This window comes from Cygnus olor, chromosome 1, assembly GCF_009769625.2.
Source record: "Cygnus olor isolate bCygOlo1 chromosome 1, bCygOlo1.pri.v2, whole genome shotgun sequence".
Taxonomy (NCBI): Eukaryota; Metazoa; Chordata; class Aves; order Anseriformes; family Anatidae; genus Cygnus; species Cygnus olor.
Genome location: NC_049169.1, coordinates 181,583,433 through 181,607,290, shown reverse-complemented (window position 1 = coordinate 181,607,290; position 23,858 = coordinate 181,583,433). Strand labels below are relative to the sequence as shown.

Below are 23,858 nucleotides of genomic sequence, written 5' to 3'. Positions count from 1 at the left end.
TATGACCAAGTACAAAATATATGATCTAGGTCAAATCACTATGAGGAAACAGAACTTGCAGGAAAATCAGGGAGAGAGTAGTTTTCATTTTGATACCGGATCAATGATGAGGTTCTCAAGTGAAATACAGCAAGAGTTTTGCTAAGAGCAATAAGCATAACTTGAAGGACAACCAAGGAGGAAGCACGTTTTCAGGAAAGCTTCTGTGAACCACCAGTGATTCCGCAGGGCAGGCTTCAGCATGCTAAGCCCCGAGTCTTTCCACCTATGCTCTTTGTTAACAACCCCACTGTGGTTTGGGGCTCAGAGTTTTTATTCTCAGCTTAAGCAAAGGTCTAGCTTAGGACTTTCATTGGGAATGGGGGCTGCAGAGCACATAGCCTGGTGCAGCTCGTGCAGGGGACCACCCTCAAACCCCACATTCCCTCTTTTTTAAGATCCCCATGGGGGTGAGAGCCCACCAGAAGGCTGCAGCCTGACTCACGCTTGCATCTGAGCCGTGCGGGTGGGGAGCGAACTGAGCAGGGACGTGGGCTCAAACGCTTGTTCGATAGCATGGGCGTGCAGTCTGGGAGGCTGGGAGGAGAAAAAATTGGGGATATACGGCGAAAAATACAAATTGCCCCTGCAATTAGTACTTCAGCAATGGCGTTTCCTTTGTTCAGTTCTGATGTGCACAATTTATGTGGCTATTAGGTAGCTATAGAAGACCTTGGAAAAAGCAGAAAAAAAGAAAACGTAGAGGAGGAAGGACTCCAAATGGTTTATTTTTGTGGGGAACACACCTGTGATAGCAGATTCATTAAATATAACGTCCAGTGCCTGGGAGCTGAAGCTAAGCAAGCTCTGATTACGTGTACTGAGAGCATTTTTACAACAGGTAATAGTCACTGGAAAAATCTGCCAAGAGTTGTGGTGGGATTTCCCAGAAACCAAGGCCTCTTGTTTGTGAAAGAGGACCTCTAGCTCAAACACAAATTAACTAAGAGAAGTCCTACAGCTTCTGGTACCCGAGAGGTCAAGATAGACGGTCATAGTTTCTTCTGGCCTTATAACCTATAAATAGATCACTGTCCCAGCCGGAAAATAAACTAAAATAAAAAATCCTTATCTTGGGCTTTCCCAAAACACTGTGGAAAAAACAATAGGCAGAAAGATCAAAACCAGTCACTTTGCTTCACTTATGGCTCATTTAGTATTTCTGCTGAAAAGACCAAAACATTTTGGGATCTTATTCCTGACCACCTTTTAAGCTCTTCCTTGCCATCAGAGCCCAGCCCTACCTGAGGCACCTCTTTGCAGAGCTGTTAGCTGGTCAGCATCTGATTACAACGAAGGCTGGGTGTGAAGTCAGTGGGAGTTTTGCCCTTCCCTTTTAATGGGTGGATCAGACCATAATATCTTTGCAATTTAAGGACACACCTCAAATTCTCTGTCGGATTTTAAGTGAAACTCAGGGGAATTGTGCCACATGCGCAACTGCCAAGTCTGGCTGAAAGAGCAGCTGTTTCTCATAGACAGTGTCAAATGCTGTCACGTTTAGGCAACATTTGAAATGAATTCTACCTACTTAAAATGAATCATGAAATTACCACAATACAAATGCCAAAGCAGCAACAGACAAATTTATTCAGTGCAGCCATGCTGCCGTTATAGTTCCTCCCATAAGAGAGTGCTTTCACACAGCGTGTATCGTCCTGCAAACTTTTTGGTTAAAATAACAAGTCCTGCCTTTGAGTTTCTGGGAGTATTCTGCACATGTGAATCGAGGGGCACAGGAGCACTGATTTCTTTGTTTGACTGTTGACTTCAAAGTACAAAGAGTGAAACAGCATTTAGATTAGATTACATCAGTCTCCCCCTTAACTTACTCCCTTGAGATCATTCTGCCATCTAAGTGAAAACATCCAAGTATATAAAATATGTGAATTAAACAATGCAAAACGTCCGGATGCTCTGAACTCACGCCACAAGTAGAAGCAAAGGGCTAAATTCAGAAGGGGATCATGAATATTCTGGCAGTACCAGCCCCTTTTACCCTCAGTTCACTGTCAGTCACTGCTGCGAGCATGGCGGAGCAGGGATTAATGTTTTCCTCCTCTGGAAGAATCTGAAGTCACAGCACTTAAAATCCAGAGGGAAAGAGGAAACCCAAAATCATACTTAGCCTTTGGTTTGGAGCTGGGATGTGAAGCAAGCTGGCTTCTATCAGGTATACCTCTCATGAGTGTGTGCTAACTAGCAGGCTATGGGGTATTCTGAAACTGAGGACTCCCCACTCTCCCCCATTTTTTTTTATTTTTTATTTTAAATACTCGAATAATACTTTAATTCCAATCCACAAAGAAAAAAAAAAAATCGCTCTCAAGCCTGCTGGCCAGGACACCTACCTGGGAGGTATGCCACTTGGGCTCAGCTCCAAAAAGTCTTTAAGTATCTCCTTAAAGTAAAGGCAAACATCGCCAACAGGCATGCCCATTACATCCTTTTAGCATGTGTATTTGCAGCTTTATTGGGACAACAAAATGAGAGCTTAAATCTTAGTATCAGAGAATCATTCAGGTTGGAAGAGACCTTTAAGATCAGCTAGCCCAACCGTTATGCCAGTACTGAGAAGTCCACCACTAAACCATGCTCCTAAGTTCTACAGCTACAGGTTCCTCTTAAGACTTGTTCTCTAGAAGAGAGCAGAGGAAGACCTGACACTTGAATCCCTGAAGCACTGAGAATTAGGATGAAATGGGAACGGCTAAAATAGGAGAAACAACGTAATAGTCTGATTTGTGAACATAGCTCAGAAGTTGGGGAGGGCGTTCATACCCAAGAAAACCATTTCATATCAGGTCCACAAATAATTTTGCATCTGCCATTCCTGCCTGTTCAGCGTGTATGCTGAAAGAACTGTCTGGTTCCAAATGAAAGCACCCCAGCTTTTAGGAAGCAGAAAACTTCTCCTGGTGGCAACACGCTCCTGCTGGCTCCCACTACGGTCTTTACGAATTCGGTGACAATGCTTCCACTAATTTTACAACACACACAGAATCAGGTCCTTTGGACAAACTGTAAAAGCTTAGAAAAACTGAGCATTGATGAGTTTAGCTAATCACTATATGACCAGCAGCAGTTATTAAAGATACACTCCTAAGGACTTCCAAATATGCATACATAGACATGTATATAACACTTCAGAAAAAAGTTTGCACTTCAGAAATACAGCTCAGATCTGATCCACGCTTCCATAGGCTGAATATAAAGTAATTGTTCCTGAAAACAAAGGCAAAGGAGAAACGGAAGAGATGTACAGATTCCTGAGCAGCCTTCTCTTCCTGTCAGAGGCATAAAAAAGCCTGTGTTTTCAAATGATCATCATTTAAGACTGCTCCATAAAGGAACAAGGACTTTTTGAATGGAGCTCTGTTACCAGCCTCTGTTCAAAGGACTGCATAATTGGACATCCTGGCAAAGCGAGATAGTGTTCGGGTATCATAGTATGATACAAATGTCCTAGGAACGATCAAAACCTGTAAGAAAATGAGGTTCATACAAGCACCTTACATATTAAGCTGTAGTAATCTGTGGAAATGAGAGCTGCTGTACTCTCCTCTCTTCTATAATCCTGCATCAATGTAGTCAATAGTTTGTTTTGCTTTTGTTTTTGTTTTTTTTTTTTTTTTTTGCTAGTAGTACCAATGGAAACAGGACTGGGCACTGACAACTTCGGACAATCTGATGTGCTACCACGATATCACACCCATAAATAATGCCACTATACTTGTTCTACTAGCAGCTGGCTCACTGTAGGTATCAGATACATGATTTCTGTGGCCCCTCACCTGGGAAAACAAATTTAAACGTGTCCAAGGCCTTTCCAATGCCAGCACAGGGTGTATGTGTGGGTCTGACTCTGACTTCACGAGGGAGCCAGTCTGTGCTTCCATGGGCATCTACAGTTTTGTCATTGTAGCCTCTGATACATCACAGGCTACTAAGCAACAGAACCAGGGCATTTTAGCTGCATTTAATTCTACCTTTTAATTTTAAATTGAACCTGACCTCTACCCTTCTGGGTAGAAATCAGACAGCAAAAATCTCATAGAAACATCAAGGTTGGAGGGGAAAAAAAAAAAACCACACAAAACAACCACAAGATTTTGATGTGTAAAAACTTTAAAGCTGTCCCAAAACATTTAGGAAGAAAAAACTCACAGAACAGTCTATTTAAGAAAAATCTTTTAATTTTTATTACTTTCTGGCAGTCATTTTCTCTTGTTTGTGTTTAAATTTTAAACCAGCTGTACGATCTGGCTGCTAGATTTCTTCCCTACAGGGAGAAAAAAAAAAAAAAAAAATCGAGGAAAATCTCGGGAACAAAACGGTCAAGAAGGTACCATCATTCTAAATACATCGTATTGTTATTGCTTAATTAAGATACCGAAATGCTCTGGGTTGGAGCAACAGAGGCTGGAAGTTTACACTTTGCATTTCCTTTGTCTTTGTGTTTCCGGCAGAAGACATGCCCCCTTGTGGGGAGAGGTTCAGGCCCACAAACCACTGGTCTCCCCTTGGCAGGTTTGGGTATCACGCACGAGAAACAGCCTTCAGCCTTCACGAACCAGCTTTTTGCTTCGGCATTTCTCAACTTCCAGTCCTTTCTTAGACAGATGTTGCCTGAAGTACCTCGCATAGATCTCTTCTGTGGGTTGTGGGGAGGGTGAGGGAAAGCAGCAGGCCATACAGCTCCTGGACAGACGGTACTAGATGGTTAACACAGTAAGAATGGTGGGGAACAGTTCTTTCAGCTGCGCCAAATCCATTAGTTCTAGCCACTTTCGTGAAACACAGAGGAAAACCGCCCTAAAGAAAGCGCTCCATAAAAGTCTGCTAGTGACAAGGATAAGAGGATAGAGTTCTCTAGATTTAAATGAACATCTGACAAATCAAAAGCATCAGCACCGTAGGGATCTCCACACTGAACTCACTGTTCCCAGGTTCTTAACCCTGTTTGAGCTATGGTAACAAATAGCTCTGACAACATTTTCAGGCTGCAGAACAAACACACACACCTTTCTCACCTTTTCTGTGATGCTGATTTGGCTTTACAGCCATAATGCAGTTGCATATATGTTGTCCTTGCCCATAACTTGAATTATTTTTATTTACTAAAACTGGTCATTTCAAAAAGCTGAAAATTTAACTGATGTGGATCATAAACATCCACTGACCATTATTACCATGACAGATTTTCAAGTAATAGAACAACTCCACTGGAGTTATGAAAGCTGAGGGCATCAAATTGCATTCAGTCTGAACACAGGGTGAGGAATACCACACAGAAAGATAACTCGTGACTACTAAACATAGGGCGATAGTCTTCCTCCTCCCTTCAATATTGAAAGTACATTAATTTTGGCATACGAGGCACAAGCAAAATGAACCGTCTCTCCGAAACGGTAACAGGCTGACGAAGCCTGATCTTTCGTTAAAGTAAAAGACAAAAACCAAGCACTTTAGAGCACTGAGTCTGGTAAAGTGACAGGAGGCTACTACACCGCACGATGTAAAGAGAGGACAGAGAAAGTGCACCCAAAGTGCAACACAATGAGACAGGAAGGGAGATGGCAAAGAAAGAGAAGGGAGGAAGTCTGTACTAACAATGCTTCTGTCAGATATTAGTATAAGACATGACAAAATGAACAGTGCTTTCTAGATTCACGTAATATCTGTTAATCTCTCCTGCAGCAGGTTCTTTCTGTCTCAGAGCGTAAAGAATCCCAAGATCCTCTCAGAATACTTCATCACTTCAGGGAGAAGGGGTTACGCTACACCATCTTGTTCCTTATACCTCGGTACACACTGAAGTTACTGTTCTTATCGCTATGGATGCATCTGTCTGCTTTGTTGCTCTAGACATAAATAAACTGAAATTGGAGTATGCAATAACCTATGTTCTGGGCGCCGACGCTCATGGCAGGCTACGGGGGTATTCTCTCCACTTTCACTTGTGTGGAATCTTCATCTCATTTTTCTTGAAATGAGAAGTTACAGAGCACATCAAATAAGACCTGAAACATGAGCTAGCCAGCTTGAGACAATTACTATGTTTCTGACCTAGTGATTCCTATTTTCTTTTGGTTCTGCATAAGAAGATTCATTCAGCACTTGAAATACCTGAGAACTGTAAAGCATTGCAATGTTCGCCACTGTTGCATTTGACAAAAAGTAAAAATTTTTTGAAGTCAGTTGTGGCAAGGGTTTTGCCCTCTGCTCTCATGTTCAACTGTTACATAGCAGATGTACACAAACTACATTAGCTTTGCGTTAGAAATAAATTTGGGTAGAATCTCAAGCCTTCCACCGAATCATCTCTGCAAAGATGGCCCATCTTCTCAGCGAGAAGCAGCCTAAAGAAAGCAAAAGAAGATTTGTTGCATTAGTTGAGGACAACTTGATAACGAAGGCATTATTAAACACAACAATTATTACTTACCTTTCTTTGGCTAAGAGAACAGACATCCCCACCAGCTTTGCAAACTCATCAGCTGTGAGAGAACCTTTTTCAGATACCTATCAAAAACAAACACACAGATAAACAAACGAGGGCATTAAAATAGCAACTCAGTCAGGTCTAGCCTTGTGAAGTGATAAATTGGTAGCAAATCTCTTGTGAAGACAACTAGTTTGTTTGCATTTTAAAAAATAGCTCACAGACAGCAGTATTCTGTAACAATTAGTATTTACACAGCTCAACTGTACTAAGCGATTCTGCAGACTGTGAAGCTCAAGCGAGGAAATAAAAGCCAGCAGGGCAGAACATCTCGTCCATTTAGAAATTCACATCATCTTAAAGGGAGGTGGGGAATTTGAGTTGAATTAAGGTATCTCTACTGGCTATATTAAATCCCAAAACCTTCTTACTCCACCCTACATTATGGCCTACTAGTGGGATCAGTAAAAGCCACCATCACATTCGGATAACAGAAAAGACTGTTTCAGTCTTGGGACCCAAAACTTTGGTCCCATTGTCTCAATCACACTGGTTGATACATGCGAAAATGAAACCTCACACAGGTTGGCATGCGGACACTTAAAATACAAAATGTTAAGTCCAGGATTATTACTGCATTGAATTTCCTATATAAACATTTGATTTATTAGCTACGAATTATTTCTTCCATTTCTCCACTGATTAAAGCAAACTTTCACATCCACATGTAGTTGCCATTTCCTGCTTCCCACATAACCAGGTGGGGAGGGATTTACTCTGCGTCATTCTGAGCACTCCCTGAGCAGCAGTATTCCTTTTGCAGAAACTCAGATTGAATTAGTCCTAACTTCGAATTTCATGACCATAAACGATTGCATCTGAGTACTGGAAGTCAGCTATACAATCTAATATGGCATATGGGTCATTAACTATTTTTCCTTCCCAAACCACCACTCTCATCAAGAGTGACTTTGGCTCCCATTGACTTCCACGTCATTTCCTGTCTTCGCCAGCCATTCTAAACCACATCACTCTCCTCTCTGAAATCCTGCGATTTCCTTTCATTTTTTTTTCTCAGAAGTTTCAAGTTACTGCACATTATAATTTAAGCACAGGGAGCTTTTGGCCACTATTCTGATCTCATCTTCCCTTTCCCTTATGGGCTAGCCTTCCTCACTCAAAGCCTCTCCCTTCCATTCTTCTATGAAGTCAAAGCCCCATGTTACAAAAATAAAAGAAAAAAGGCACCTCATTAACAAATCCACCATCTGTTGCTTTTTGTGGTTGACCTCATTTATTAAGAAAAGGCCTTTCCTTTCCTTTCAGTGATAAGCCCTCTTACTGAAGGCAACAAATTAATTTGGAAAAATATATATATTAAAAGACTGAAATGGACTAGGTATTTTTCTGTAAATGTAACAAAAATTGAAAGGATTAACAACTGAAATATTTAAGTGTCTTAATTTTGATAATTGAAGAAGGTATTTTTTAGACAGCTATACACATTCCTCTTATCTAAAAGATCTCTTTGGTGAGAGAGTGCTCTAACAGTACCAATCACATAAAGCCACACTGAAGAGTCCACTTGATTTATCAAGTGAGAAGATGCCGGTGATAGCTCTACTTTTTCTGCTTTGACTGCCAAAGTCAAAGTCCTTTTTGACTTATGCCTAACTTTAAATACACCCAACCATCCTTCATTCAGCTTTGTGAAAAACAAATTCACATCCCACTGGAAAACATATAGGAAAATGCACCACATTAATGGGACAGCAGCACTTTAAAGAGTCAAGACATAGCAAGACCAGGAGTGTTTACCACCCTGAGCGATCTATGCTACTTTTTTTTCTCCTGATGAAGTCAGCTTAATTCTCTGTATTACTCTGCAACTGAGTGTTCTTTACAGCAAACTCAGTATAAGGTGTTACACACACGATGTGCTATTTTACAAAATAAACCCAAACCAAACAACTAGCCATATCAACATTTAAGAGTTACTTTCACTACCTTTAAGCACATTGTGTAGAGAGACCGAAGTCCGCTTTTGTTAAGTTACATGCTTAATATACACCATGAATTTTATCCTACAGCGCAAAAGATCTGGAGGAAGGTTAAAGGTTAATGAAGTTTGAAAAGAGATGGTAAAGTGTTTTATTCCTTAAGGAAAAAGCAATGACTAAGACTATTGCCTGCACAGCATTTTGAAGATGAGAAGTGCTATTTAAGTATTACTGTTAGAAGATTTTGGAAGTGCAATATTTTGTATTTTAAAACCTCAAAAGGAGGTCCTGTATTTTACTTTTTATACCTAATGTATTTAAGTATCCCCAGCACAGTCTGAACACTGAAGGAAGTGAAGTTCACTTACTGTCTCTAAAGCAGAAGCTACCATTTCCTCTTCGTTGTGAGACTGGAGCTCAAGCACCATCACACCACTGTCAAATATCCGAAGCCTAAAATCACGAGAGTCAAAGTTACTAAAAAATCCAGTCACACAGTTATAACCACATTCAAAAAGAAAAAAAAAGCTGTGTAAAATGAACTTAAAATTAAAAGCATCTTCAAAGCCTTAAGAGACAGGCAAGAGCTGGGCATACGCCTAGCATTAGTTAAACACTTTTCTCAGTCTCAAAAAAGTTACAGAATGGCTTGTGCCAGAAGGCACAATCTAATTCCTACCCCGCTGCCATGGGCAGGGACACCTTCCACTACACCAGGCTTCATCCAACCTGGCCTTGAACACTTCCAGGGATGGGGAACTATGTTGATAGGCAATATCAACAAAGCAGGACATAAATGGTTTGACATGGAGCAATCACTCAATCATCCTATTTCATTCATACAGCTACATATTCTACATATCCATAGCAGACAAAGTGAAAGACAGTTAAAAATTAATATTTTAATATAGAGTGGATGTTGGTGCATTAAGCAGCTCCTGGATGACTTTGTTAAAAAAAATAGCTACTGTAGGCAGGTAAAGTATTGAGCCTGACTTGCGAGTACTATGTTTTATAAGTACATCTGTAAATCTCTTACCTTAGTGGTAATTTCAGTGACTCCAGCATCTTACAAGCATTTACTAAATCTTCAGGTGAGAGCAACTAAAAATAGTAAAACGTTTATTCACAGTTTGCAATTCCAGTATCAGTAAAAGTTACAACAACTACTGCTATAATACACACCAGATTACATAATTTTGTTCTTTTTTTTTTCTTTTACACTGTTGTCTACTCTCTTGGCTTCTACACTCCTTCCTGATCCCTTGCTATGTTTTCTGTAATGCTCCTTCTTGCCCTGTTTGCAGAGAAAATTGATGTACTTTGGAAAAACAATCCCTATTCTTTAGTATTCTGTCCTTACAGTTTTCTTTCTAGATAAGGATGGATTATTTCTTTTATACAGTATTATAAAAGGCAGCATACATTATGACAAACTACAGAGAACACAACCATTACGTGGAAGGAGGAGAAAGGAAAATGGTGAACATTCCTCATTTTAATGAAGGGCTTATCACTTCTTGTTGTTAGTGAGCAATTGGTAGGGAATACTTTTGCACTTATTCTTCAATTACCTTATAAAGGAAGTACATTTTACAAAATATTTAAGACAAACCAACTTCTCACCTCTAGTCCTCGTGCACGATTTACCAGACAGTACACTTCTGTGAGCGACATGATTCCTCCTCTCTCCTGTGTAAGTACAAGACTGGTAAGAGAAATAGTATTAATCTAGTAAATGCAGTATCTTAACTTGCATTTGACTGATTAAACAACTAAAACTGAGGAGCTAAACGATGACCTTTAATAAAAAAGCTACCCAGGACAATACCACATTTCTAGCATTAATTTGTTAGATGGTATCTTTCTCTAATCATTTTAAAATGTAAAAAAATGATACTATATCCAGAAACTGAGAGTTACTTTGAGTTACCATAAAGAATAAGTCACGGGAACAAAGAATTTCAATATATTAAATCTATCGATCAACTTAGAGCTTTTACTTTTCAGACAGTTTGTCCTTCTGATCATAGCAGGTAGCACATTTATTTCACAAAACATGCTATATGTTTCTTAGGAGACATACAGACTTAGAAGTTTCGAAAGGAAATCAAGCTTTTTGGCAATAATCTTGAACTCTGAGAGCTTCAGATAAATTAAAATATGATGCATTACTAAGAGAGAATAAGTATAGAATTTTTAAACAGTCTGAAGAATGACTGCTTATCTTTTCAAAGTTACTGTTGTTTCTTTCTAAAAAAAATAATACTCTGTGGGAAGAAATAAAGGTGGTTCAAACAGAAAGGCTGCTAATGTGATTTACTAGATACCACCAACATTTCATGAATTAGAAACCAAGATGCCATTACTCCAAACAAAAATTCATACACTTAAATTTTCTCAATTGGAAAGAGGATATAGATTCCTTCCATAAACGCTCAATACAAGGCTGTGCTGCTAACTCTGAACCTTTAAAAATAGGCACTGTAATACACCCAAAACACATTTACATCCAAATTCAGCAACACACAGAAAACACTGGTGCAAAATTAGGTACTTTACCTCTAATGGTGTCTGCAGCATTCCTGCTAGTTGTTTTGCCAGTTGCATGTGGTAATGTGTACCAGATCCATGCGTTTCCCTAGTGACTGGATTAGCTATACCCATACTCAGCAGGTATGATTTGAACCTAATGGTCTAAACAAATAAATAAATTAAAAGTACATTAGCTAGTGCATGATTCTCATTTTTAAAACACTTTGATTTTATTATTACAAGACAGTTTCAGTGAGTAAACCCAACTGGTTTCCTGCCGATAAAGTCAATTACTAGCAAAGTGAAGGCAACACTAATACAACTTATTTTTCAGCAGCAAACCACCAATGAAAAGCAGAAAACCGTCATCATTCTCTACGCAAAGGCAGCAAAATCTTTGTTTAACAAAAAAGGGTCAAAATAAATACTAACATCAAACAGTGAAGTCTCTTTAACTAGCATTTAAAAGAAAAAGCATTCAATTATTCTTTATTAACATAGAATTTATTAAAAGGATAGCTTTTGCTTTGCATAGGAACATTTCTGTTGATTCTAGAAACAAGATTCATTTACCTCATCCTCGGTGATGTCACCTTGCTTTTCTTTAATCTTATTAGCTATTGACTTGGATAACTCCACCATTTCCTTAGCCTATCAAGGAAGACACATAGATAAATCAACTTTCAGCTCAACACAGAAAACATGTTTAAAACTGAGAAAACAAGCATAAGTCTACTGTGATGAGTCACACATGCCATACCTTCTCCATTAGTTTACTAAGGTCCTCAAAAGCCTGAAATGAAACGCAAGACATTCCCAGTCAGTATCATTACAGCATTCAGCTTCATAGATACAGTGAACTGCCTTTGTACACCTATTTGAGCTAATTGTAAGAGCTGCTACCACTATAGATTAGTATGTTGTATGTTATATATAGTTCCTTGATGTATGAAAAGTTTGTTTCATACAGGTCTACAAATCAAAGCGATACAATCCATAAACAACAAAGAATGAAGGAAAACAAAAATCAAACAATCGTACACTTTTCTAGTGTGTACATTAGCTCATTATGGTTTATAAAGCCCATACAATAGGGAGGACCAGTGAGATATTGAGGTTGGTTTTCTTCAACCAGTTAATCCTCAAAGAGATCTATTGTTTCTGGACAACAGCTAGCCAGATCTAAAGCTACAGAAAAAAAAAAATCCTCCTGATAAGACAATTTTAGTTTATTGAGTAGATGTTATTAAGTCAGTAAGAAAGTCTGTAGTTCCTTTAAAATAACCAAGGAAGAGGATACATTCTTTCACATGTATACAGTAGAGACACATGTATGCCAGAGACAAAATCTCTGAAAACGTGTCAACATCTTTTCACTTATGTACACAAAGGAATAGTGATGCTCCCATAATAAACAAAAACAGTTAAAATGAATGAAATAATGCCCATGAGACAACCAGAGTTATATAAATTAAATTTAAAAAAATATTTAAAAACATCTTCTGAAAGCTCTAGTTGTTGGACCTAGAAAGCAAAACACATGCTTAAGTAAAAACAGATCTGTACATTTTTTTTTGTAGTCTGAGAAATTTTATCGTTTCCACAAAGCTATGTAATAAACTGGACACTCATCATAAGACCATGATGGCTTCAAGTCTGTTAAGCTTAGCAAGCTGCGATGGTCTCAAATGCAACAGATCTACAACTATCTGCAAAGGGCATTTTCAGGCTGAAATAAAACATATAAAAGCAAGCTGAAAGTATAGTAAAAGTTAAAAACTTCAGTAATGATAACCAACTGGCATTAAAAAAAAAATATGGTGCATTTCAACCAAAAAAAGTTAACAAATACGTTTAAGCTATTTAAGAGCAACTCTCATTCTGCCAGCCTCAGCAACACTGAGCCTTCAGCTCATCTCTCTCAAGCACATGACAACCTGCCTGGGTGGTGAACCTTTCCAAACCACCTTTTTTGAATAACTGGTGTGGGAAAAGCTCTAGAGCCTTTTCAAGTAAAGCTTGCCTGACAGCAGCACCCCGTCTCTCCAGCCGCAAATAAAGAAGGTAGTTCAGTTACAGTACATCAAATGACAACAGATGCATCTTGCCAACAATGTCTAGCCAGTGCTTCTGTGCAATTTAGAATCTTCCTAGCTCATTCTGACTAATCCCCCACTAGAGAGACAAGTTTTAGCAGAACTTATGCAGTAACACTGTATTGTTCCCATTTACATTTAGGCACCTGAGTCAGAAGCTTGTTGGTTTGAGGCTCCACACAAGAGGAGAAAGATGTCTCTGGGAAGGGACAGAGATTTGGATTTCATCCAAATCCCTCCTAATGGTGCAAGTGACTGATTGCAGAAGTCTAGCCTCTTAACGCTTGGTACCTCAGTTACATATCCAAAATTAAGTGGAATATTTCTTCTTGCATCCCAATCTGCCAAATACAGTAATTTACAATAAATTTCCCAATCTTTAGTGTAATTTAGATCCTTCTACTGTACTTGTAAATGATAAAGTTTTCTAAAAAGGCTTTTCCCAGCTTATTTCTAATCTCTACAACGTGCATGAAAACACTGTTAATCAAAAGAACCCTTGATTTAGCTAAATAAACAGCATGCTGTGTCTAACTCCTCCCCCGGCTGACTCATGAGGGCAGGCCTGGAAACAAAGGGGAATGTGCACACACCTAACAGGAACTTCCTCAGATAAACAAAAGGCTAAAGAACCGGATTCTTATCAGCAGCGAACAGCAGATGCAGGAAGCCTTTTCCTGGAAGCCAGGGCACCATTTTTTAAAATTAAGTCATCTATAACATTTAAAGCTGGAGGAAGGCAGGATTTTACAAGTCATGACTTTCCTCCGTTCATACAACGCTTACAAATGGAGTTCTTTTACTCTCTGAAAAAGCTACGAACGGAAAAAATAACCAGACAATACCGTTTGAACTATACGGACTCGCATACAACCACAATGCCTTTTGAACCACACACAGAACTTCATTCACTATGTTGTTCTTAATAAACAGAAAAAAATCTAGCAGTATCTGAAACAACATTCTGCCTACAAAACTGCTATATATATTTTTTCTTATACATCAGAATAGCAAATGCCTTTTTTTAATCACAGCATGCTGAATCCCATAAAGCTTTACCATAAGAATCTGTCAGTTGTAGACAGTTTACGAGCACTTCTGCATCAATCTACGTACCAATCTCTGTTAACAAGACAGAATCAGACTATTTCTATATATATATTTCTATATATATATCAGACTATATCTCCCAGATACATTTGAGAGATCTTCAGTGACGAAATTAATGGATTCTGTTGTCCATTGGTATTGGCATCTGAAGTTCAACTACCGTCCTGTTTCTGGGAAACAGGACAGTCTCCATCCAGCCCACGTACTTTGCATAGATACTTGTAACATCTCGCTGGCGCCTCGACTGCTGAGCTATAATTATAAACCTAAGTCTAACATTTAAAAAAAATGAATATTTATATGATGAAAACATAACTGCACCACACTTACGTGCCCTTAGTTCAGCATGTTCTTCTTAATATGTATTAAATTTTCAACTGAAACCAACCTTAGCTGTACAAACAGAAAAAGACACTTGTAATGGTCTCTCTCTGTAGCTGCCTCTGTGTTCTGCTTCTCCTGATGAAAAACTCACTGAACACAGATTTCTAATTCTATCGAAACTAATTTCATGAATACACAGCAGTATTTCCAAACAACAATCTTCTGGAAAGGACTGTGTACATGAAATACCCCTCATATATTTTGAAAAACCCATTAAAAAAAAAAAGATGTTAAAATATATACTTAGTCAATTCAGATTTCTCAACAAAAACAATAGTCTCGGCTGCCCCTAAAAGAAAGTGTGAATAAATGTAAATAGCTCAGACAGGTGGCTGACCTTGAAACTACAGTAGTATTTACCTCGGAAATGTTTTTGTCAGTCTCTTTTCTTTTTTCTTCTAATTTCCTTTCAATCCCTACAATTCCTATAGCTCTTGTTCTTCCTGCCTGCAAAAGAGAATAACGTAAAGAATCAAAATAGGAAACGCTAAGTTTTCTCATCCGCCTCAGTGTGTAAAAGCTTGTATTAGAAGACAGAAATATTCCTCCAAGGAGCTGATACCGTACATACAATAATTCATTTATTTCTTGAGAGTACATTTTTAAATCAGAGTCAAAAATTAAACAATATGCATAAAGCAACTATGAACTTGCTGTAGTATAGACGATGGTTATTATATTAAAGCTATTAATTTCAATATGCTTAATAGCATGATCTTGACTGAGCATTCCAGTTCATCCCAATTAAAGCCTCTCAAGTCCATGTGAACATCTACACTACAGACCATGGAAATGCATGAGCACATCTAAACATGAGTACCACAGGAAATTGAATCTAAAGAAATGTAGCCACAGAAACACAATGCTAAATGTAGTCTAATTTTCCTTGCTGAGATGCATCAGCATGGAGGTGATGGTGAACTTTTTATTTGATACTAAATGTTTTAGAAAGTAGGGCACTTAAGTGGCACTAGTGTCAGCCCTCAAATCTGACTGCAAAGCTTAGCAGGGGCGTTAATGATTGCTGTTACCCAGTAAGAACAGGAAGCAAGGCATTTTCATTACGTGATTTGTGGCACAGGGTACAGGCTTCCCCATCAGTCTGTGAAATGTGACTATCACAGAATCACAGAACTGTTTGTGTTGGAAAGGACCTTAAAGCCCATCAAGTTCCAACCCCCTGCCATGGGCAGGGACACCTCCCACCAGACCAGGTTGCCCAAAGCCCCATCCAGCCTGGCCTTGAACACCTCCAGGGATGGAGAAACTGTGTCGATAGGTACTATATTTACAGAGGAGGACACACATGATTTGACATTGAGCAATCATTAAATCATCCTATTTCATCCATACTACTACATACACTATGTATTCATATATACAACACACTCATATATAGAAAAAACACCCACCTGTTTATCAGTTTTTAACCTAGAAGTATGCAGACAAAAAAAGGCAATCTAACATATGACAAAGAGATTCTCCATAATAACAACTGTCCAATTAGAATATAAATTTAAATCACATACACACAGGTTCCAAACAATTATATAATTATTTTTTTTAATGTTCTGTATTTGACAGATGCACTATATGGGGGTGGCATTAACTGGAAACAAGATTACATGCAGATAATGATTTCAAACTAAACAAAGTGACATGTGACATACAGAAGGATGTCAGAAGCTCTGCACATACCTGTGGATCTTTGGTAACCTGAAAGGTCTGACCAGCAGGCATGTTCTCCCACCTCCTTTGTGTGATTTCTTCTGAGAATCGTCTATAGAACTGCAAACATTGAAGGATGACAACAGATGTTTCACAAACTATGCAGAGTATGTCTGGGTATTTCAGCATCTTGATTCATCTCCCAGATGAATCAAATTTCACTGTAAGACGAAGTATAGTAACACCTACGCATCCACACTACAACATTACTGTGAATTTTTGACAATTGGAAAGGAAAGGTGTAGTTACTATTGCAGTTACAAACTTCCATGAGTACTTCCCTTGTAAAATACATTTTCAGATATTCAAAGTGTTCCAAAACATGCTAAAGCTAAAAGTGTCAGTGTTTGCTCAAAGGCCTGCTTTGAAAAGGAAGGAAAGTTGATCAATCCAATTTCTATTGATCTGTTAACTGAATAGCATAAGGTCAGGTGTAACTGACCTACCTAGTTATTTGTTTAATGTTAATACTACAAGGGGGCATTAGTTGATTAGGTAACTGTCAGTGCTGACCACTGAGCAAAATCTAGAGAAAAATCTAATCTTATAGTTGTTCAAAGTTCACATTGAGGTATTCTGAAGTCATAAAAAAAATGATCTGGAGTGTAACTAGTATAGCTAGGTCACCAGTAAGCACAGTATGTTTGATTTTCAAATAAGAACATTCACATTAAAATAAAGTTATGATTAGGCAAAACACCTATGCAATTATAATTAGGCATAAATCCACACTTGTCCTAAATTGGAGTCTGATCACAAAGAAATAAAAGCAAGTCTGATGAAGCAAATGCATTTATAAGACCTTTATAACTAATTCAACTTAAAAACTCATTTGCTGCAGGGAAACTGTATGTTTTTTTTCACCTTTCCAAGTCAAAATTCTCAGTCTCTTCGAGAGAGGATTTTGTACTGGGAATTTTTTTTAAAGAGGACAATTCCTTTTTTTTTTTTTTTTTTAAAAAGGAAAACACTTTTTAATGTCTATTACATTATTTTTAGAATGCTAAAAGTGTTTGAGATTAGCGGTAGGTAAAAAACAAAACAAAACAAAAAAAAAGCTATGAGGCACCTAAAATCACGCAGCAATAAAATAAGAGAGATGATTAAGTTGCTTGATTCCTATTCAGTAGAGGGTTAGGTACAAAGAAACATCTTTGACTCTGTTAAACATCTGATGATTGCAGAGTCATCATTTTGGAAAATATTGTGTTCAATTAAAAAAACAGTGTAGGAAGTATAAGACTATCAAAACTATTAAAATTAGGATGAAGCCTAACAGTACCTCCTGACATTTTTGGAATTCTGTTTATGTTATTTAACCAAAGCATAGAACCCTGAAGGCTCATAGTGTTTGTCTTCAAAAAGGATGTATTGAAAAAGCTCCACCTCAAAAGTCAACATGGAAAGATCATGGAAAATTATCACTAGCACAGCAAGAGGAGAAAGGCATGTCCAAAGATCTGATGTACTGGGCTTGCATGGTACAAAACTTACCTCAATCTGCCCATGTTCTTTGAAAGAAAGTTTGATGTAGGAATATTTGCTGCTTTGGAACGGACCAGGCTCTTTGTTTGAGGAAGCAGGATGAAGATGAACTACTATTTTGGCACTAAAAAATAAGTAAAACAAAAGAGAAGCAGATTTTTTCTATTATCTAAAAAACCTTTTTCTACAATCTAAGTTAACCATTTAATCAAAAAATGTACCAGCTTTATCTCATGTATGAACTGATGCACGTCAAGTTCTGCTTTACATTTGTGCATCAACATTTAAGTATTTTGACTTATTTAAATACCTTTCATAAAAACTACTATACCCTCTAAAACAACATTTCACAAGTTTTAAATTTAGACACCATCAATCCTCAGGAATTAAATGCAACAGATCTTCAGATTTCAAACAAGGATTTCTGATGATGTTATTTAAGGTAAAAGCTAATTGTCAAGCAGCGCATTTGATTTGGCTTTTGACTTGCAGTAATTACTGCCAAAATAAACTATCTTTGTCACAGGAAAATGGAAGGTCTCAATATTATGTTTAATCTGCCTAGCTTGTATATGCCACTTGCAAACACTGTATGTGAATTTGTCCAAAACCAACATTCAAAGCTAACGTGCATGGGAATAACAGTCTAAAATGACATCCATCACCAAAACAAACCTTGAGATAGCATTATTTTAGGAATACACTAGGCCACTGTCACAGCATGGCTGCAAGTCTGCCATTCCCATTTCATTTTACAGACAGTTTTTTTTCATAGGCCTTTATTTATTTGACTTCTCTGGCATAAGTAAATTACCTGATCTGTTCTGGGTACCCCCTGGATATTACAGTATTCTATTTATCTGACTGCATCTATTTACCTGGCTGCAAGCAGATGTCAACTACATAATTCCTCCTGTTAATCTTTTTCTTGCAAGACTTCTTCACACACACAACATATTGAATTAGTTACCCAGTTGAGGGGAAACACTAATTCCTTCTAACCATCGCTAGCAGTTCCAAGCTCAAAACCAGTCATATGGTCACGTAAAGTTATATAATACAGGATCTGGCAGGGTTTCTATCCCCAGCCAGTTCTGTGTATAAATGACTAAACTTAGCTTTCAAATTTAGATTCGGCAACATCACTGTGACGTTGATGACTACTCAAAACAGCAAGGTGGAATACATACTTCAGTGATTACAAGATGGTTATTTAACAACTTGCATCAAATACCACTTTGTCATCACTCTCTTACACATTTGACCTTAAGTGAGTGGCTGTCAGTCTGGAAACTTGGGTTAAAAATGGAACCCACCATGCATTACTACGTAACGTGTATGTGACTAAGTGTCCATCTGAGAAAAAACAGAATGTTTATCACCTTACCTTTTTCCTATCCCAGCTGCTTGCTCTTCAATAAAGACGACCTGAGACAGAGGTATAGCAATGCAGCATTCCTAGAATAATCAATGCAAACACAAGAGAAATCAAAGCCATATCCTGACTTTCATTCTCTTAAATGAAGAGTTTTCTTTTCCCATTTCACAAACAGTACTGATTTCTGCAGGTGCTTCCAGAGACACACCAGATGAAATATGTTGGTAAGAACAAAAACAACCTAGTAAAGAGAAATATAAATAGAAAAAAAAATAATAAAAGCTCAAAGCAGAGTTCTAGATGACCAAAATAAACTTAAACGTAAATGTGTTGATTTTAGACACTTCAGGCTAGATTTATAAAAACCTCAGGAAATTAGCAAAACTTCAGTATTTAAGTTCAAACTTTAAACACTAAAATTTCCACATGAATGTGGCTTATCCCTGTTGGTGCACAGTCCTCATAGGTTCTCAACACATTTGCATTGATGTTACTTTGGGAGCCAAAGGGCTACCCAAAAGCACCAGTCTTCTCAGTGCTGAATGTCTAAAAGCTAGATTACCCTTTGAGTGACGACAGACCAAGTAGGAATGTCTCCATCTATCCCATCCTCACAGACTTAATCTCAACACAGAGTTATCGAACTATGCTTTAGACATAACAAAGCAGAGCAAGAAACAAGACTGTATCCATCTGTGGGGGACTAACCCACCCAGGCTAAACTCTTCATACATGTATTTGAGACAGAAGTTGCTCAAGGGAGCAATTCAAAGCCTAATTATGTGCCTGGTCCTGTTTTGGTGAATATCCTTTGATGAATGCCTTCTTTCACAGGACAGCTTGGTGATTGACAGTCACCCAGAATGCCAGAAACATGGGTTGCGTTCCCTCTTTCAATCTCTCTTCCATCTACCACACGACTGTCCCTAACACTAGGTTACAATGAACATTGTTATGGGGTCCTCTCAATCCCTGCTACCATAATTGTTCCATGCAAAGAACAATTTAATGCACATTAAATCAGAGCTTAGAAAATTCTACATGCAGGAACTCCTACTGATGAGTAAATCTCTCACTGGGGAAAAAAAGCATGGGTTGTACTTCCTGTTCTAGAAAATCTTAATATTTAGATATTAGATAATATTTAGATTCTTCTGTGGCTCCAGAGTTAGCTGCTAGTATAGCAGCTTGTACAATGAACACGTAACTCCAGATATTTTAAATATAGGCAAAAAAACACTTCTGTAACAAAATAAGTTTCTGAAAAAGAGCCCAATTACATGTAATACCTACTTTTTAAAGTGATTTACTCATTTAGTTCACAGCCAAAATGTTATAAGCTTAGTGTAAGTACAAGGACTTAGAATCACCCCTTCCTTCCCACTGTTCCTCCTCCCAAGAAGTGATACTAAATGAGAGGCAAGCTAGAAAGGCTGTGGATAGATGAAATCAAAGAGTTTATCTGGATACATTTCTCTAACATCCTGTGTTGACATTATGTATGATTTTATGATTTGTAATGCTGTGCAAATCGGGCTATGTAACAAACTTAAAAGAATTACATAATTTTTCCTTTAGAAGTCACTTATTTTCTATACTTTTCAACTGTAGATGGTATGTAACAGCAGCTGTAAAACAGGTGTTTTTATAACAAGTTGTACTATGTCAACTTAACAAGAAGCAGCCCCATTTATTACTAACGATTGTTGACACAATAAAAAGGGACTTTCTACAAATTTATTCTTAGTAAGCTAGCTAAGGTTTCTAAGGCTGATGTATCACAACTGAGCTTAGCCAACTATACACCATGAAAATGAAAGGGCATTGTGCTACACATTTCACTCCTAAAAGCTTAAGAAAGAATCAGCTTCATTTACCACACTAACAAAGTCATTTGTGTACTATGGATTTAAAGTTAAAAACAAAAAAAAAATGCCTTTACTGAGAAAGAATTAACCTGTACTAGATCAGAACTGGGTAACTTCTTTCATATTATAACATTCTGCCATCTGTGTATTTCTGCCCCTTCTCTTAATCAGCCCTGGAGCTTGTCAGAGTCTTTGCTGAGTTAAATTTAATCCTCAAAACTATTTTCTTATTCTCCAAGTTTCTTAAGTAAATTTGATGATCTTTGAAGAGTACAAGGAGCCATGTGGCCTAGGTAGCAGCAAGAGAAGAGAAACGTCATATTTTTATTGAGAAGGAGAGAATGAAGATCTGGACAGTTGTTGAAGTTGTTGACTTGCTGAGGCCAAAATATGCAATGTTACTCCAGGCAAGTATAAAGTCTGACTGCGAAGATTAGAAGCAATGCACATTGCAGTACATACGCTTGTCACAAAAAGATGTGAATGAAGAAATAAGGGATGAATAGATAGCTTAAAAGAGGTAAATTAACTCACACTGACTGCTCAAAAAAAAAAAAAACATTCATTTATTTAGCTATTATTTACAGAATAGCTCATGACCCAGACAATCAACCTCTGACTTACTTAACAGTAATACCAACCTAGGGACAAGGTCTCAAAATAAAGCATTTTGAAAAATTTCAACTATGAATAGGTCTGCTTTTCCTGCAAACAATCCCTACAGGAAAAAAAAAGTGTTACTTTCCCAAAATTCAGAACATCCTTGGTGACTATATGTGTAGAAGGCTCTGGTAGCTCCCTGCTCTGGAGCAAGGATGTGGTAATTGGTAGGCAATAGCCCTACCCTTGAGTGCAGAGGCACTGCAGCGACTCTCACTAAAAGCTAGTTCACTGGAGTATAACACACATTTGTCAAGTTCTCTCTGTCTGAATTTTGGCGTTTGTGGCTGAAGTTTCTAAAAGACTGTGTCCGAGACAAACATAATTCAAGCTGGTTCTGAGATGGACTTCTTCAATTGCAGCTGTAAGGTGGTATACGTTGTTTCAGTCTATGCTGAGAGCTTCTTACTTGTCTGTGTTTCTTCATACCCATTTCTAGCCTAGAAACTCAGGCTGTGGCTTGAAGATACAAAGCATCTAACAGTGGTATTACACTGCAGTTCTAACACTGCTGCTTAACCTCTAAATCGATTCTCCATAGTAGTACAGACAGATGTTCTGGCTTATTGAAGGGATGGTTCAGCACAGCAAGAGGCAGTTGGAAATGTAAGACCTGTACAAAATAATACTGCCACCAAAGAACTCCTATCATCAATTCATGATTTGGGACTATCTGCTGGGACCAGAAGACAGGGAACCTTGGACTTGGAAATGCAGTGAGGAAAAAAGGGTCTTGCTAGACCAGGAGCATGGGAGAAGCATTCAGATCACAACCTGCATGACATTTTCACCTTCATTATCAAAACCAACAGTTTCTAGTACATAGCGCTAGACTCTTCTTCTCTATATGTGTGCCATTAAAGAAGAAAAAAATTATATGACTTGTTTTGACCCCTCCTCATCTCTGCATACAATGTAATTAAAGCAGCATTGGGTGAAAGAACATTCCTGGTACAAAATTGTCTTTCCACTGTGAACCAAAAAATGGACTATATGTGTGAGACAAAACATACACAGAAGGAACAAAAATCTGTGTGCAGTGTTTTTTCATTGCAAGCTACCAGTTGCTTATTATGAAATTTATGATTGATTGACATGGAAGAGACAAAAGTGGGACTTACATGGTTCTTCTGATCCCTCCAAAGTAGTCTGTGTGTACTAAGTAGTAACACTCCACTATCAAATTTCACCTAAACAAGAAAAATAAAACAGGTCAACAACAGATTTAACCACTACGTTGCATAAACACTGAACTTGGAAACATTACACATTAGGACAACATTGGAATCAGATACAATAAGCTATTATTTTGAGAACACTTTTTTTTTTTTTAGAAAACAAAATAAATTATGTTAATGGAAAAAAAAAAAGAAAAAAATAGTATAAAGGGATTATATGGATATACACAAGCTTCCTTTTTCAACTGCATAAACTTTCCCCCAGGAAATCCTGAAGGATCCTCCCTCCATATGCCGTGCAAGATATGCAAACATCCCTAATTATCATATTTTTAAAAGGGCTATTGGCTTTGGAACACTATTTGCTGACAGAGAAAGCAGAAATAGAAAGCAGAAGTTCCGCAAAAACAAAAGCAACCTAATAACAACAAGCTAGGGCTGGCCTGAAATCTTCTTGCTTATCATATAGGAGCGTTTTTTCTCCCTGTTTTATGGCTGAGAAACGATTGGATTTATCAGTAAGCAATCAGTATTTGTGAAAAACATAGGGACACCATGGCTCCTCACGGCACCAGCAGCTGCCCGTGGCCCCACAGCTCCATATCCCGTCCCTGAGGAGCTCCTGACAGGGCCGAGCCCCGCCGGTTCCCGCAGTCCCCCGGGCTCGTCCTCCCCTCGGCCGCGTCCCCTCCCGGCCCTGGGCCGGGTGCCTGCCGCCGGGCCGCCTCCATCACCTTCTCCTCCCCGTCATAGAGGCGCACGCCGCGCTGCTGCACCACCAGCGTCTCCCCCAGCTCCAGCAACCCGCTGGTCCAGGCGAAGCGGTCCATGGCGGCCAAAGCTCCCTTCCCCTCCCGCGAGGGACCGACTAAAATTCGGGCCGACTAAGATTCGGGCCGCCGCCGCTCAGCTCTCCTGCGGCCGAAAAGCGAGCAAGCAGGGCCGCTCTAAC

The 23,858-nt window shown here is 38.5% G+C and overlaps 1 protein-coding gene across 1 annotated transcript; it reads right to left on the bottom strand.

Moving 5' to 3' along the window:
• Positions 1 to 1,605: 1,605 nt before the first annotated feature.
• VPS36 (vacuolar protein sorting 36 homolog) lies at positions 1,606 to 23,858 on the bottom strand. The gene is made up of 14 exons (XM_040543057.1): positions 23,641 to 23,858; positions 22,850 to 22,918; positions 19,210 to 19,280; positions 17,832 to 17,946; positions 16,308 to 16,397; positions 14,970 to 15,056; positions 11,780 to 11,812; positions 11,593 to 11,670; positions 11,047 to 11,181; positions 10,111 to 10,176; positions 9,524 to 9,588; positions 8,853 to 8,937; positions 6,488 to 6,564; positions 1,606 to 6,401 (listed from the first exon to the last, which is right to left on the bottom strand). The coding sequence occupies exons 1-14, from the start codon at positions 23,734 to 23,736 to the stop codon at positions 6,308 to 6,310; spliced, it is 1,161 nt and encodes a 386-aa protein (XP_040398991.1). The 5' UTR covers positions 23,737 to 23,858; the 3' UTR covers positions 1,606 to 6,307.

Bases quoted from the DNA above. Each gene is read 5' to 3' on its own strand.
- VPS36 (XM_040543057.1), bottom strand. From the start codon at position 23,736: ATGGACCGCTTCGCCTGGACCAGCGGGTTGCTGGAGCTGGGGGAGACG. The intron at 17,947-19,209 runs GTAAGGTGATAA...CTTATTTTTTAG, and splicing joins GCAGCTGGGATAGGAAAAAG to TGCCAAAATAGTAGTTCATC. The intron at 16,398-17,831 runs GTAAGTTTTGTA...CAATGTTTGCAG, and splicing joins AAGAACATGGGCAGATTGAG to TTCTATAGACGATTCTCAGA.